The sequence below is a fragment of the Nomascus leucogenys genome, chromosome 15 (assembly GCF_006542625.1).
Source record: "Nomascus leucogenys isolate Asia chromosome 15, Asia_NLE_v1, whole genome shotgun sequence".
Lineage (NCBI taxonomy): Eukaryota > Metazoa > Chordata > Mammalia > Primates > Hylobatidae > Nomascus > Nomascus leucogenys.
Window position 1 is genome coordinate 10,514,780 of NC_044395.1, and position 14,721 is coordinate 10,529,500.

General features: G+C 39.1%; 1 protein-coding gene across 1 annotated transcript; it reads left to right on the forward strand.

Moving 5' to 3' along the window:
- The first annotated feature begins 1,528 nt into the window (after window positions 1–1,528).
- Window positions 1,529–2,464, forward strand: LOC100586304 (olfactory receptor 8B12-like). The gene has a single exon (XM_003253320.1). It carries the CDS (start codon window positions 1,529–1,531, stop codon window positions 2,462–2,464), a length of 936 nt encoding a protein of 311 aa, XP_003253368.1.
- Window positions 2,465–14,721: the final 12,257 nt, after the last annotated feature.

The window sequence follows — 14,721 nt, forward strand, 5'->3', positions numbered from 1 at the left end:
CGATGTTTAGAGGAGCCAACTCTGGTGTCTGGAGACAAGATTGGGTGTTGTCAGTTACACACACTAAGTGTCTTGTGATTGCTTAAGAAGCTCACCAGGGTCCCTTGCCCCTGTGACATTTGGAGCTGGACAGACTAGAGTTTGACTCAAGATTCTAGAATCTATTAGCTGCGTGTGCTTCTCACTTTTAAAGTGGAGATTAACATGTCTAATTTATGAAGGTATTGTGAGAAATAAATGAAGTAAAATTGTCTGGACAATGTTGTTGGATCCTTGGTGTCTGTATGAAGGTGCTGGGTCAGATACAGTGTTTGGTACACAGTAAGTTCTCAATATAAGATAGCAAGAAAAATTATGCTTAAAACGACGTGACCTGAATGAAAGATTAGGTCATTAAAAGCCCCGTGGAGCATTATCAAGTGTGAAAACAAACATTTCCTTTTCTTTAAGGAACTTGGTCTCTGGCAATGGCCCTGAGGGAAGCCTCTGTAACTACTCTGAGGTCTCTACTCCAGCATAAAACTCTCCAGACGCTTGTTATCCACAGTGTTGGGAAAGACTGCTGTCTCATCTCTGGAAGCTGGGCAGAAGCCTCGGGGCAAAGCCATAATCAGAGATAGTGTTCTTCATCTCAGCAAAAGAATCAAGATAAATTGGAGGTTTTGATCCTCAAAGTGGAGAAGCAGAAGCAGAGGGGGTCTGGGCTCCAAGTTGTCACTTTCTTTACAGCAAGGCCATTTGGATTTCTGCAAAAGAGATGGGCGAGAGGCAGTAGACAGCAGCACTGTGGCTCCAAGCTGTAGGGGGTGAGTGCCTGCCTGAGCCACTGGGTGCCACAGCAGAGTGGTTAAAAGCTCAGACTAGGGGAGCCAGACCACGGAGTTTCCCCGCTGCTGCAACTCAGTTGCACTGGAGCTTTGTGCAAGTGGCTTAGGCTTGGTATCCTCATTTGTTGAATGGTGATGGTTGTAATGCCAGACAGCATTCAGACACATTTGACATATGTTTCTCTTCTTTTTTCTTAGCTTTTAATGAATAACGTTACATAATGACTCTACCATTATTATCCTATACTAATTCCACAGCCATGCCAGTAAAGACTGTGGACAATACAACGTCATCTTACTGCTGCATTTAGTACAGACCCCAAAGTAGAAGGTCTGGAAAGGTCAAGTGGTTCCCATCTCTCCAGAGAAGGGCCGCTGGTTTTACCGACTTGATCAAGGGCTGTAGAGGGAATGAAGTACACAGCGGGGAGGGCCACGGCGAGGGTTGGAGGGTTGTTCCAGCTCAATTCTGCCAACTGTCTCCTTAGTCACAGCAGCCTTCACTCTGCAAATGTCACCCTCAGACAGTTATTAGGATGGCTAAAGGCACTTGGGGAAGGTGAAAACAGAGACAAAGGAATCAGGAAATATCCTCTTGAAGTTCAATAATCTCTCTGCTCAGATGTCATTCTTAAGAAGGGGAGGATTCTTTCTTGTTCTCTCAGTGACTCTTTTTCCTTCACAGCTCTTCCTAGAGGAGAATGGCTGCCGAGAACTCCTCCTCCGTGACAGAGTTTATCCTCGCAGGCTTAACCGACCAGCCGGGACTCCAGATCCCCCTCTTCCTCCTGTTTCTAGGTTTCTACGCGGTCACGGTGGTGGGGAACCTGGGCTTGATAATCCTGATAGGGCTCAACTCTCACCTGCATATTCCCATGTGCTTTTTCCTCTTCCACTTGTCCCTCATAGATTTCAGTTTCTCTACTGCCATCACTCCCAAAATGCTGATGAGTTTTCTCTCAAGGAAGAACATCATTTCCTTCACAGGGTGTATGACTCAGCTCTTCTTCTTCTGCTTCTTTGTCTTTTCTGAGTCCTTCATCTTGTCAGCGATGGCGTATGACCGCCACGTGGCCATCTGTAACCCACTGTTGTACACGGTCACCATGTCTCCCCAGGTGTGTTTGCTCCTTTTGTTGGGTGTCTACGGGATGGGGGTTTTTGGGGCTGTGGCTCATATGGGAAATACAGTGTTTCTCACCTTTTGTGCAGACAACCTTTTCAATCACTACATGTGTGACATCCTGCCCCTTCTTGAGCTCTCCTGCAACGGCTCTTACATAAATGTCCTGGTCATCTTTATTGTTGTGACCGCTGGCATTGGGGTGCCCATTGTTGCCATTTTTATCTCTTATTGTTTTATTCTTTCCAGAATTCTCCGTGTTAGTTCTGCTGAGGGCAGGTCTAAAGCCTTCAGTACCTGCAGCTCCCACATAATTGCAGTTTCTCTTTTCTTTGGGTCAGGAGCTTTTATGTATCTCAAACCCCCTTCCATTTTACCCCTGGACCAGGGGAAAGTGTCCTCCCTGTTCTATACCATTGTGGTGCCCATGTTTAACCCATTAATCTATAGCCTGAGGAATAAGGATGTCAAACTTGCCCTGAAGAGAACCTTTTCCAGAATAAGCTTTTCTTGAAAAAAATTTTAGAAACTGAGAAAAGAGATACTAGGATTTTTTTTTAATCAGATTGTTTTTGTGATGAGTTTTTTTTCAGTGAGGAATCTAAGCTTCCAGTGCTTTCCATCCTATACATAGAGAAAATTTTAACTCTCTTTTCTGTGTGGATTTATTCTTCCCTACCCTCACCCCCATCTCTTCCTTGTTTTATGAAAAAGTTTCTACACCTATGGAATATTCAATGTTGAATGAGGCTTAGGAATAATTTTATCTTCCCCCTTTATATAATACACCACACATTGCAGACTCAGAAGTATGTGTATATTTGCCCAGGAACATAAAATTACCTAGTGCCAGACCTGGGACTGGAATCCCAGCTTGAATCCCAATCCACATTGTTTTCCTTTATGCTATTCTTTATTGTCTCATCTCTTTTTGGAAGATTTCATTTCACATGCTAGTTGACCTAACAAATTTAAGTTCTAAATATATTCACAGTAATTTCATGCTATTTTTCACAGGATAATTTTAATGTATCACTTTTTGCAAGAACGTAGGAGGTGAAACGTTTTGTTGAGGTGGTCTTGGCAAAATGACAAGATCAGTGTTTGATGAAATTTATAATGTGTAAGTGGGAAGTATGTTAGGTTTCATATAGAAGTAAGCGTGGGGCCCACTGACTTGGTGAGTAGAGCCCTAGGGTTTAGAACTAGTTTAGTGGTTTAGAACTTCCAAGGGAGAGATATAAAATTTTAAGGGATGTAAAGATGTTGGATGGATGTGTCATAAGTTCTTTTAAGACCAACAGAGACAGCATCTGGAGTTTCATTTCAAGGGTTAACTTGGGTGTTAGAGGTCTTATGGAGAAGTATGTAGTTCAAGATGATTGGGAGCTGTACTATCCAATATGGTAGTGACTAGCCATGCATGTCTATTGAACACTTGAAAAGTGATGATCCATATTGATACATATTGTAAGTGTGCAATGTAAGTATAAAATACACATTAGATCCTTGAAAAATTATTATAAAAAATACAAAACATCCCACTGAATTTTTTTTTTTTTTTTTTTTTTGGTATTTTAGTAGAGACGGAGTTTCACCATGTTGCCCAGGCTGGTCTGATGCTCCTGAGCTCAGGCGATCCACCCGCCTCGGCCTCCCAAAGTGCTAGGATTACAGGCTTGAGCCACTGCGCCTGGCCCCCACTGATAATTTGTATATTAATTATATGTTGAAATAACATTTTGGATATATTATGTTAAATAAAATATATCATCAAAATAATTTCTGTTCACTTTTTTAATATATGTACTAGAAAATTTAAAATTACATACATGGTTTGCATTATTTTCTAATGGATGTCACTGGTCTAGAGGAAGTAACAGAGCAGAAAATAGTTTGGGGCACATATGAGGGCAGCACCAAGCAGTTGCATGCTTATTTATTTATTTATTTATATTGAGTCGGAGTCTCGCTCTGTCGCCTAGGCTGGAGTGCAATGGCACAATCTTCGGCTCACTGAAACCTCTGCCTCCTGGGTTCAAGCAATTTTCCTGCCTCAGCCTCCCGAGTATCTAGGATTAAAGGTGCCCATCACCACGCCCGGCTAATTTTTGTACTTTTAGTAGAGACGGAGTTTCACCATATTGGCCAGGCTGGTCTCTTGGCTAGGCTGGTCTCAAAATCCTGACCTCGTGATCCACCCGCCTTGGCCTCCCAAAGTGCTGGGATTACAGGCGTGAGCCACTGTGCCCGGCCGCAGTTGCTTATTAGAAGAGGCAATTGGACTAAATTTTCAGGCCTTGCAGAAAGCCATGATATTTTAATAATGGGACATGTGGTGAAGCAATGATGCTCTCTAGATAAGCCAATACATCCCCAATATTATGTAAAGGGTAATATAGCTGTATATAAAGAATCTAAACCCACCAGGAGTGGTAAACTTCCTTTGAGAAGCCATGATAAATGAAATGCTTAGGAACTTTTCTGTAGGAAAGTCCCCTTCTACTGGTAAATAAGGGAAGTTTGGAGAAATGTTTAGTTTGCACTACGATGATTCTGTTCAATGTTGGTGAAATGAAAAGAATAAGCGTACAGTGGCGGGATTGTGGTTTAGATGGGATTGAATAGACCACTGAATCCAAGGGACCTATAATTTGGGAGTGGGGTGGGTGTGGTGGGTATGCAGTCCAATATCCGTAATAAAATAAAATAGACACTACCTTTATAAAATGTTGTAGGCTAACTTACAGTAAAGTGTACAAATTTTAAGTGTGTAGCTCATTGAACTTTTTCATATGTATGTGCCTGTGTAACCACAACCTGGATTAAGACGTAAAATGCTTTCAACCACCTTAGAAGGTTTTCCCTTGTTTATTCCCAGTGAACACTACCCTCTCTCAACGCCCACTCCCAGAGCTAGCCACTGTTCATATCAACATGTACTGTACTGTTTCTGGTTTCTTTTCCCCAACATAAAGGCTATGATACTTATCTGTATTGTTGCATGTATGAAGAGATTAACATTATTATTTTGTCTCTATGTAGTATCCCATTATGTGAATATACAATTATTTATCCTGTTAACGAACAGTTGGTTTCAAGTTTTTGCTTATTATTAATAAAGCTTCTATGAACATTTGTGAACACGTATTTTGGCTGAACTATGGAAACATTTCTTTTGGGTATATAATGAGATGTGGACTTACTCGATAATAGGGTAGACATAATGTTTAGTTTTTATAAATACTGCCAGATGGTTTTCAAAAAAGTTTGAGTCAAAAAAGGGTTCAAGTCCTTTTTCAAGTTTTATTTTATTTTATTTTTATTTCAAACTTTTATTTTAGGCTGAGGGCTTATGTACATGTTTGTTACATAGGTAAATCGTATGTCACTGGGGTTTGGTGTGCAGATTATTTTGTCATCCAGGTAAGAAGCCTAATACTCATTTATCAAATTTTAAATTTTCAAATAGTTCATGGCTTATCTTTTAATTATATTAACAGAAGTTCTTAATTTCAGTGAAGTCCAATTTATCACTTTTTAAATTCATGAATTGTAGATTTGTTGTTATATCCAAAACTTTTTGTTTAAGAAATGTTACAAAGATTTTCTCCTACACCTTATTGCAGAAGTTTTGTATGTTTTTTTTTACATTTGTATCTGTAACCCATTTTGAGTTTATCTTTGTACATATTGTGAGGCATGGATTATTAATTATTATCTATAATAATAATAATTTTTTTGCACATAGCTTTCCTGTGGTTGTTCATCTTAGCTAAAATTCAGCTGATCCTATTTGTGTGTGTCTGTTTCTGTTCTCTCTCTTCTGTCCCTTTCATTTATCTATCTTGAGAGCAATATCACACAGTTTTGATTACTGTAGCTTTAGGATAATTTGCGCCACTGCACTCCAGCCTGGGAGACAGAGCGAGACTCCATCTCAAAAAAAAAAAAAAAAAAAAAAAAGAAACAAACAAACAAAAAAGGATAATTCTTGAAATCAGTTAGTGTAAGTCCTCCATCATCATTCACCATTTAAAGAGTTTTTTGGCTATATTAGGTCCTTTGAACTTCCATATTAGTTTTTAGAATAAACTTATAAATTCCAACAAAAATAACCTTCTGAAATTTTAATGGAATTGTCTTGAATATGTGGATCATTTTGGGGAGAACAGGCATTTGTATTTTCTGTAGCAGTGGATGACAGTGCCTACTTTCCTATAGTCTGTCCAACCCAGCATCTTCTCAGAATTTTCAAATTTTCCAACCTGATAGGTGAGAAACGGTTTTTGTGTTGTTTAATTTTGCATTTCTCTTATTATGAGAAAGATTGGGGATGTTTTCATGTTTTTAATGGCTATTGGTATTCCTATATCTATTTTTTTGTAACTTTTCCCCACTTAACTACTGGGATTTTGATCTTTTCAAGTTTTAAGAGAGTAGTATATTAGGAATAATAGCTTTTAGTCTGCGGTGTAAGTTGCATGTATTTTTTTTTTCCAATTTGTGATTTGGTTTTTGACTTTTCTCATGACACAATTTTCTTAAATGTATTAATCTTTTATTATTTCAGGTATTTTAATCAAAGTTAGAAGTGTTTTGTTGCTTCTTAGGTTATGAAGAAAATTCATTTTTTTATAATATTTTTATGGCTTCATTCTTTTACATTGGGATGGCTCATCTATTTGGAAATTACACTAGTGTATCATGTGAGGAATAGATCCAACTTTGTCTTTTTTCTTATGGTTATCCAGCTATTTTATTGTCATTTATTAAATAGTCCCTCTTTTTTCTACTTTTGAGCTCCTGCCTTCATCTCATACTAAATTTCAAAGGCAGCTGGGCTATTTCTGTGTTTTCCCATTCTGTTCCATTGGTCTATGTATCTATCTACCCATAAGCCAATATCACACTACTTTAACTGTGGAAGCTTCATTATGTTTTCATATCTTGAGGGTAACCTCCCACATATTGTTTCTCTTTTTTAGGGTTTTGCTGACTATTCATGTTTAACCATAATCTTTATAATTAATCTGTCTAGCTCCAGAAAAAAACCTGATGGCATATTTGCTGCACAGATGCATTTAAGATTGCATCTTAAATTTAGAAGTAAATTTAAGGAGAATCAAAATCTTTGGATCTTGAGGCTTCCAATCATAAACTGTGATATGCCTTTCCATATCTTGGGGGTCTACTTTAGTATCTTTTAAGAGTATTTCGTAATTCCTCATCTATGTTTTGCATATTTCGTATTATAATTGTGCTTGGGAATTTTGTTTTATTTTGTCTTATCTTTCATTACATATTATTATTACTTATATATATGCATTCTATGTATTACTCTGTTAATTATCTACTTTGTAATGTAATTGTTATTATTTGTAGACATTTTTCCATAGATTCTCTCAGGCTTTCCAAATACATAATAAATTTTCTCTGTATAGAGATAGCTGTAATTTTTCCCTTCTGACACTTATGCCTCTTCTTTCTTTCCCATTTACAACTGCATTTTCTAATAACTTTAATACAGTGTTAAATAATTGCTTACAGTGAGGGCTGTAAGCATCCTGGTTTTGATGCTAGTGTTTTCAAAGTAAGTTGCTGGCTTTGGGCTGAAATTTATATATTTTGCCATCTTAAAGACGTATCCATCATTCCTTGGTTTAATGAATATTTTAAAAACATGAATGGAAACAAGAGGAGGGCAAGATGGCTGACTAGACGCAGCCAGATGGAGCACCTTTTACTGAGGGACTGAAATGACTGGCGTGCTCCTAACAGATCTTCAGTGGGAAGGCACTGAGGGTGGATGGAGGGAAGACACAGAAGCTGGGGTGAAGGGGAAGAAAGCTGGGAATGTGCATGGAGCTGCCATGCACGAGGACTCATTCCTGGCCCCCAACAGCTCTAGGGGAATGAGTGAGTTGAACTGGCAAGGAACAACCTGCTCTCACCATGGGGCTCTGGAACCCCAGCAGGAGGAGATCCTTCAGCCACCATGGACACTCTAGTTGGCAGGGAGGGCTACTTAGAGAAGTGGTGGGGGCAGCAAGCCTGATTATGAGCCCAGAGGGTTTGGTGTGGGAGTATCTGTAGCAGAGCATGGGCAGGGACAGCCATTCCCCTAGGCTCAACTTACTCCCATAGGAGACTTTAGCCCAAGGACAGTCAGACCTCAACTCTGCAGGGCAGTCTTGCCCATCAGACAGGACTGGTTTGACCTGAGCAACCCTTGGGCTGCTGGCCTCTTCTGGGTCCTCAGCCTGGCTGTGCCTGCCTGCAAGGCAGTCTCAGGTGCCATGGGGGCTGCATCATAGCTTCTGCACTGGCAGATTGTGCCTGACTGGTGGAGAGCTCCCAAAGGGCAGCCTACTATGGCCACACACCAGCCCACATGCTCCCTCTCTCCTCATATGGTAGCTTCCTTCAGGCCCATGGCAACTCCCCACCTTGCTTTGCTGGTGAGTGCCTGCGTGGGCAGGTTTTGTTTTCCTTGCCTTGCCAGTGTGCAGAAGTGCAGTCTGCCCTGCTGTCCCCTGACTGCCATTGCAGACAGAGCCTTGGAAGCAAAGACCCAGCCAGCCTTACTCCCGCCAGTGCCCCACCATCACCTATCCAGCAAGGGGTCTGAACTGGGCTGAGATGCTTGAAATGACAGAAATAGAATTCAGAATATGGATAGGAATGAAGGTCATTGAGCTACAGGAGTACATTGAAACCGAATCCAAGGGGCTAAAAATCATGATAAAACAATGCAGGAGCTGACAGACAAAATAACCAGTATAGAAAAGAACATAACTGACCTGATGGAGCTGAAAAACACACTACAAGAATTTCATAATACAATCAATCACAAGTATTAATAGCAGAATAGACCAAGTGGAGGAAAAAATCTCAGAGCTTGAAGCCCAGCTTTCTGAAATAAAATGGTTAGACAAGAATAGAGCAAAAAGAATGAAAAAGAATGAATAAAACTCTGAGAAATATGAGATTATGTAAAGAGATCAAATCTGTGACTCATTGGTGACCCCGAAAGAGTTGCGGATAATGGAGCCAACTTGGAAAACATATTTCAGGATATCATTCATGAGATCTTCCCCAATCTAGCTCTCTCCCCAATCTGCCTCTAGAGAGGGCAACATTCAAATTCAGGCAATGCAGAGAATCCCAGTAAAATACTTCATAAGAAGATCATCCCCAAGACACATAATCATCAGATTCTCTAAGGTCGAATGAAAGAAAAAATGTTAAAGGCAGCTAGAGAGAAAGGTCACATCACCTACAAAGGGAAGCCCATTAGGCTATCAGTGGACCTCTCATCAGAAACCCTAACAAGCCAGAAGATATTGGGGGCCAATATTCAACATTCTTAAAGAAAAGAAATTCCAATCCAGAATTTCATTTCTGACCAAATTAAGCTTCATAAGCAAAGGAGAAATAAGATCTTTTTCAGACAAGCAGATACTGAGGAAATTTGTAAACACCAGATCTATCTTAACAAGAGCTCCTGAAAGACCCCTACTGGCCACTACAAAAACACACTGAAGCACACAGACCAGTGACACTATAAAGCAACTACATAAATAACTTTGCAAACTAATCAGCTAACATCATGATGACAGGATTAAATCCATACATATCAATACTACCTTAAATGTAAATGGACTAAATGCCCCAATTAAAAGACACAGAGCAGCAAGCTGGATAAAGAACCAAGATCCATTGGCATGCTCTCTACAAGAGACCCATCTCACATGCATTGAAGCTGAAAATGAAGAGATGGAGAAAAATCTACCAAGCAAATGGAAAACAGAAGAAAGCAGGGGTTACAATCCTAGTTTCAGACAGCACAGACTTTAAAAAGCCAGGGACCAGATGGATTCACAGCTGAATTGTATCAGATGTACAAAGGAGAGCTGGTACTATTCCTGCTAAAACTATTCCAAAAAATTGAAGAGAAGGGTCTTCTACCTAACTCATTCTATGAAGCCAGTATCACCCTGATAGCAAAACCTAGCAGAGATACAACAAAAAAAGAAAACTTCAGGCCAATATCCTTGATGAACATCAATGCAAAAAATCTCAAAAAATTACTGGCAAATATGGCAGCATTTCAGAAAGCTTATCCACCATTATCAAATAGGCTCTATCCTTGAGATGCAAGGTTGGTTCAACACATGCAAATTAATAAATGTAATTCATCACACAAACAGAACTGAAGACAAAAACCACATGATGATCTCAATAGATGCAGAAAAGGCCTTGTATAAAATTCAACACTGCTTCATGTTAAAAACTCTCGATACACTAGGTATTGAAGGAACAAACCTCATAATAATAAGATCCATCTGAGACAAACCACAGCCAACATCATACTGAATGGGCACAAGCTAGAAGCATTCCACTTGAAAACTTGCATAAGACAAGGATGCCCTCTTTCACCACTCCTTTTCAAAATTGTGTTGGAGTCCTGGCCAAGGCAATCAAGGAAGAGAAAGAAATTAAGGGCATCCAAATAGGAACCAGTCAAGCCAATGGCCAAATCAGGAATGCAATCCCATTCACCACACACACACACACACACACACACACACACACACACACACACACACACACTACCTGAAATACAGGTAACCAGGGAGGTAAAAGATCTTTACAAGGAGAACTGCTCAAAGAAATCAGAGATGATACAAGCAAATGGAAAAACATTCCATGCTCGTGGATAGAAATAATCAATATTCTTAAAATGGCCACACTTCCCAAAGCAATTTATAGATTCAATCCTATTCCTATGAAACTACTACCACTGGCATTCTTCACAGAACTAGAAGAAACTAGTTTAAAATTCATATGAAACAAAAAAGAGCCTGAATAGTGAAGGCAATTCTAAGCAAAAAGAACAAAGCTAGAGGCATCATGTTGACTTCAAACTATACTACAGGGTTACAGTAACCAAAACAGCATGATACTTATAAAAAACAGACATATAGGCCAATGGAACAGAACAGAGAACCCAGAGATAAGGCCACACACCTACAACTATCTGATCTTCAACAAACCTGACAAAAACAAGCACTGGGGAAAAGATTCCCTATTCAGTAAATGGTGCTGGGGATAACTGGCTAGCCATATGCAGAAGATTGAAACTGGACCCCTTCATTACACCATATACAAAAATTAACTCAATATGGATTAAAGATTTAAATGTAAAACCCAAAACTATAAAAACCCTGGAAGGCAACCTAGGCAATACCATCCTGGACATAGGAATGGGCAAAGATTTCATGACAAAGATACCAAGAGCAATTGCAACAAAGCACAAACTGACAAACAGGATCCAATTAAACTACAGAGCTTCTGCACAGCAAAGGAAACTATCAACAGAATGAACAGAAAACCTACAGAATGAGTTGCAAACTGTGCATCTGACAAATGTCTAGTATCCAGCATGTATAAGGAACTTCAACTAATTTATAAGAAAAAAAACCATCCCATTAAAAAGTGGGCAAAGGACATGAACAAACACTTCTCCAGAGAAGACATACATGCAACCAACAATCATATAAAAAAGAAACTCAACATCACTGATCATTAGAGAAATGCAAATCAAAACCACAGTGAGGTACTATCTCATACCACTCAGAATGGCTGTTATTTAAAAAGTCAAAAAATAACAGATGCTGGTGAGGTTGCAAAGAAAAAGGAACACTTATACACTGTTGGTGGTAGTGCAAATTAGTTCAACCAATGTGAAGGACAGTGTGGCTACTCATCAAAGACCTAAAAACAAAAATACCGTTTTACCTATCAATCCCATTACTGGGTATATACCCAAAGGAATATAAACTATTATAAAGACACATGCACTTGTATGTTCATTGAAGCACTATTCACAATAGCAAAGACATGAAATCAACCTAAATGTTCATCAATGGTCGGCTGGATAAAGAAAATGTGGTACATATACACCATGGAATACCATGCAGTCATACAAAAGAATGAGATCATGTCCTTTGCAGGAACGTGGATGGAGCTGGAGGCCATTATCTTTAGCAAACTAATGTAGCAACAGAAAACCAAATACTACATGTTCTCACTTATAAGTTGGAGTGAAATGATGAGAACACATGGACACATATGTGGGAACAACACACACTGGGGCCTATTGGAGGGTGGATGATGGGAGGAGAGGGAGTATCAAGAAAAATAACTAATGGGTACTAGGCTTAATCCGTGGGTGACGAAATAATCTGTACAATAAACGCCCGTGACACAAGTTTACCTATGTAACAAACCTGTACCTGTACCCCTGAACTTAAAATAAAAGTTGTTAAATTTTTAAAAATGAATGGATGTTAAATTTTGTCAAATTCTTGTCTTCTTTGGGATTTTATTTTCTCAAAATCTCCTCGTGTTTCTTAGACCATCAATCTCTTCATCTTCACTGAATCTTTTACCTCTAAACATATGCAAACCTGATTTATCCTTAAAAGTTTCGCTTGGTACTTCTTCTGTCTTTCTCCTTTTCCTCTCCAAATTAAGAAAAGTGACCAATGCTTCTTTCCTCTCTACATTCACATTCTCATGGCCATTTTTGTTTGTGTTACATATACAGTTTATTCCCCATGTTTGCTTTTGTACCCTAGTGCAGGGTATAACACGCCTGTACTTGTATTTAAAAATCCGATTTTTCTATGCTGTTGAGGACTTTTAGTTCAGTTTTCAGGGCATCTTGAGCCACAGGTTTAGCTTCTGTTTATGTGTCTTGATTACTGTCCTGACATTTAGGTATGAAGTCACGAGGTGGAAGGGGCCACTCTGTCTGACCTAAGTTTACTTATTTATTTAAATTAAATGCTTGATTTTGATATAATTGAAGATTCACATGAAGTTGTAAAAAACACTGCAGAGATTCTACGTATCTTTTACCCAGTTTCTCCCAATGGTAACATCTTGCAAAACTATGGTGCAATATCACAACTGAGATACAGTGGCGCAGTCAAAATACAGAAAAGTTTCATCACCATAAGGGTCCCTCATGCTGCCTGTTGCCCTCTTATAGCCATACCTCCCTCCTCCAAAATAGAATAAATTGTTTATATGCACAACAACTTGGTTAAATCACAAGATAATTACGCTGCATGGAAAAAGCCAACTTCAAATATTAAATTCTGGATGATTCCACTTATGTAACATTCTTGAGATGACAAAATTGCAGGAATAGAGAATGGATTAGTGGTTATCTGGCCTAAACTTGAAAGTGTTATGTCCACTCCAGTTTTTCAACACTATATTTTATTTCAAATATATGAGGAAAGTAAATAGCATTATTTAAGAAGGTAAACTCCAGAAAATAATTGTACCATTATTCAATGAACATCATGTTTTGAAGGAAACTTTTTATAGCAATTGGGTATAATTTAATTTTATATTCTTTTCCAAATGTAGAAATTATGGAATTATGGAATAGTTATTGAATAAAGATATGAATCATTCATATAGTGAACTTCTGCCTTAGCCAAGATAATAGAGAATATGTACTGATTCTTGCCTCCGAAAGTGAAGTATCTTTAGAAAAATGTCACCATGGTTATGTGTGATTCTTCCCTGCTGTCTCTACACAGCTCATCACTGCTTCCATACAGCCAATGGTAATATGACATTTACTTCTCTCTCTCCTTTATGAGCAAGTTTCAAGCCCTTGTGGGGCAGCTTCCATTGTTATTTGAATACCAAGAGTTTTCGGTAGCTTTGAAAGTTTCTAGATAATCTTTCTGAAAAAGATAATATGATGCTGGACTTTGCTATGTTGGGCATGTTAGGAGCCTAATCAATTGCCAGGCTCAGCTCACAAATTGTGTTCTTGAATATTTGTCATTATTGCGGGGAGTCAGTCTAGGGATTCCCACTTAAGAGTTAATCCTGCACCCTTTCCAGGGCTCTGGAAAGAGAGGCTGCTGATTTTACTCTGGAGATTAGAAGTCTTTGTGGGAAGTCAATTTTTTTTTAGTTGTTGTTTTTTTGAGATAGGATCTCTCTCTATTGTCCAGGCTGGAGTGCAGTGGTGTGATCACAGTTCACTGCAACCTCAACCTCCTGGGCTTAAGTGATACTCCTTCCTCAGCCTCCTGGGTAGCTAGGACTACAGGTGCCACCATGCCCAGCAGATTTTAAATTTTTTTGTAGAGATGGGGTCTCACTATGTTGCCGAGACTAGTCTCAAACTCATGGGCCCAAGAGATCCTCAGCCTCCGAAAGTGCTGGGATTACAGGTGTGAGCCACTGCACCTGGCTATGGGAAGTGAAGTTCTGGGTAGAAGTCAAAATGTGCTCTATTTGTAAAAACTATGCATTTTCTTGTTTATTGCAGAAACTCTTCCTAGGAGAGTATCTGAGGGAAGTTTCTTTGGGTTTCCAGTCAGATCTCTGATCTATACACATGTAAAAGACAACTCCTTTTAAATATCGTCTTACGGCCCTAATGCCATAGATGGATTTTTTTTTTCTTCAATTGGAGAGGCGTATTTAGGCACAGACTTGATTTGAAACCATGGTTTTTAGACAAGAAGTGATTCCAGGATAATGGAGGCTTTAATTTTCTTACCATTACAGAAAAAGAAAAGAATATATACTGAGGACTTCCCCACCCAAATACCATCCAAGCCACCTCCCTTCCTAGGAAGTGGGAGCTGAAAGACTCTGCACTGCTGACCCTAAGCTGAACAAGGGAGTGTGGCTGCGTGGTGGCATCATGTGTCTCTTTATATTCTT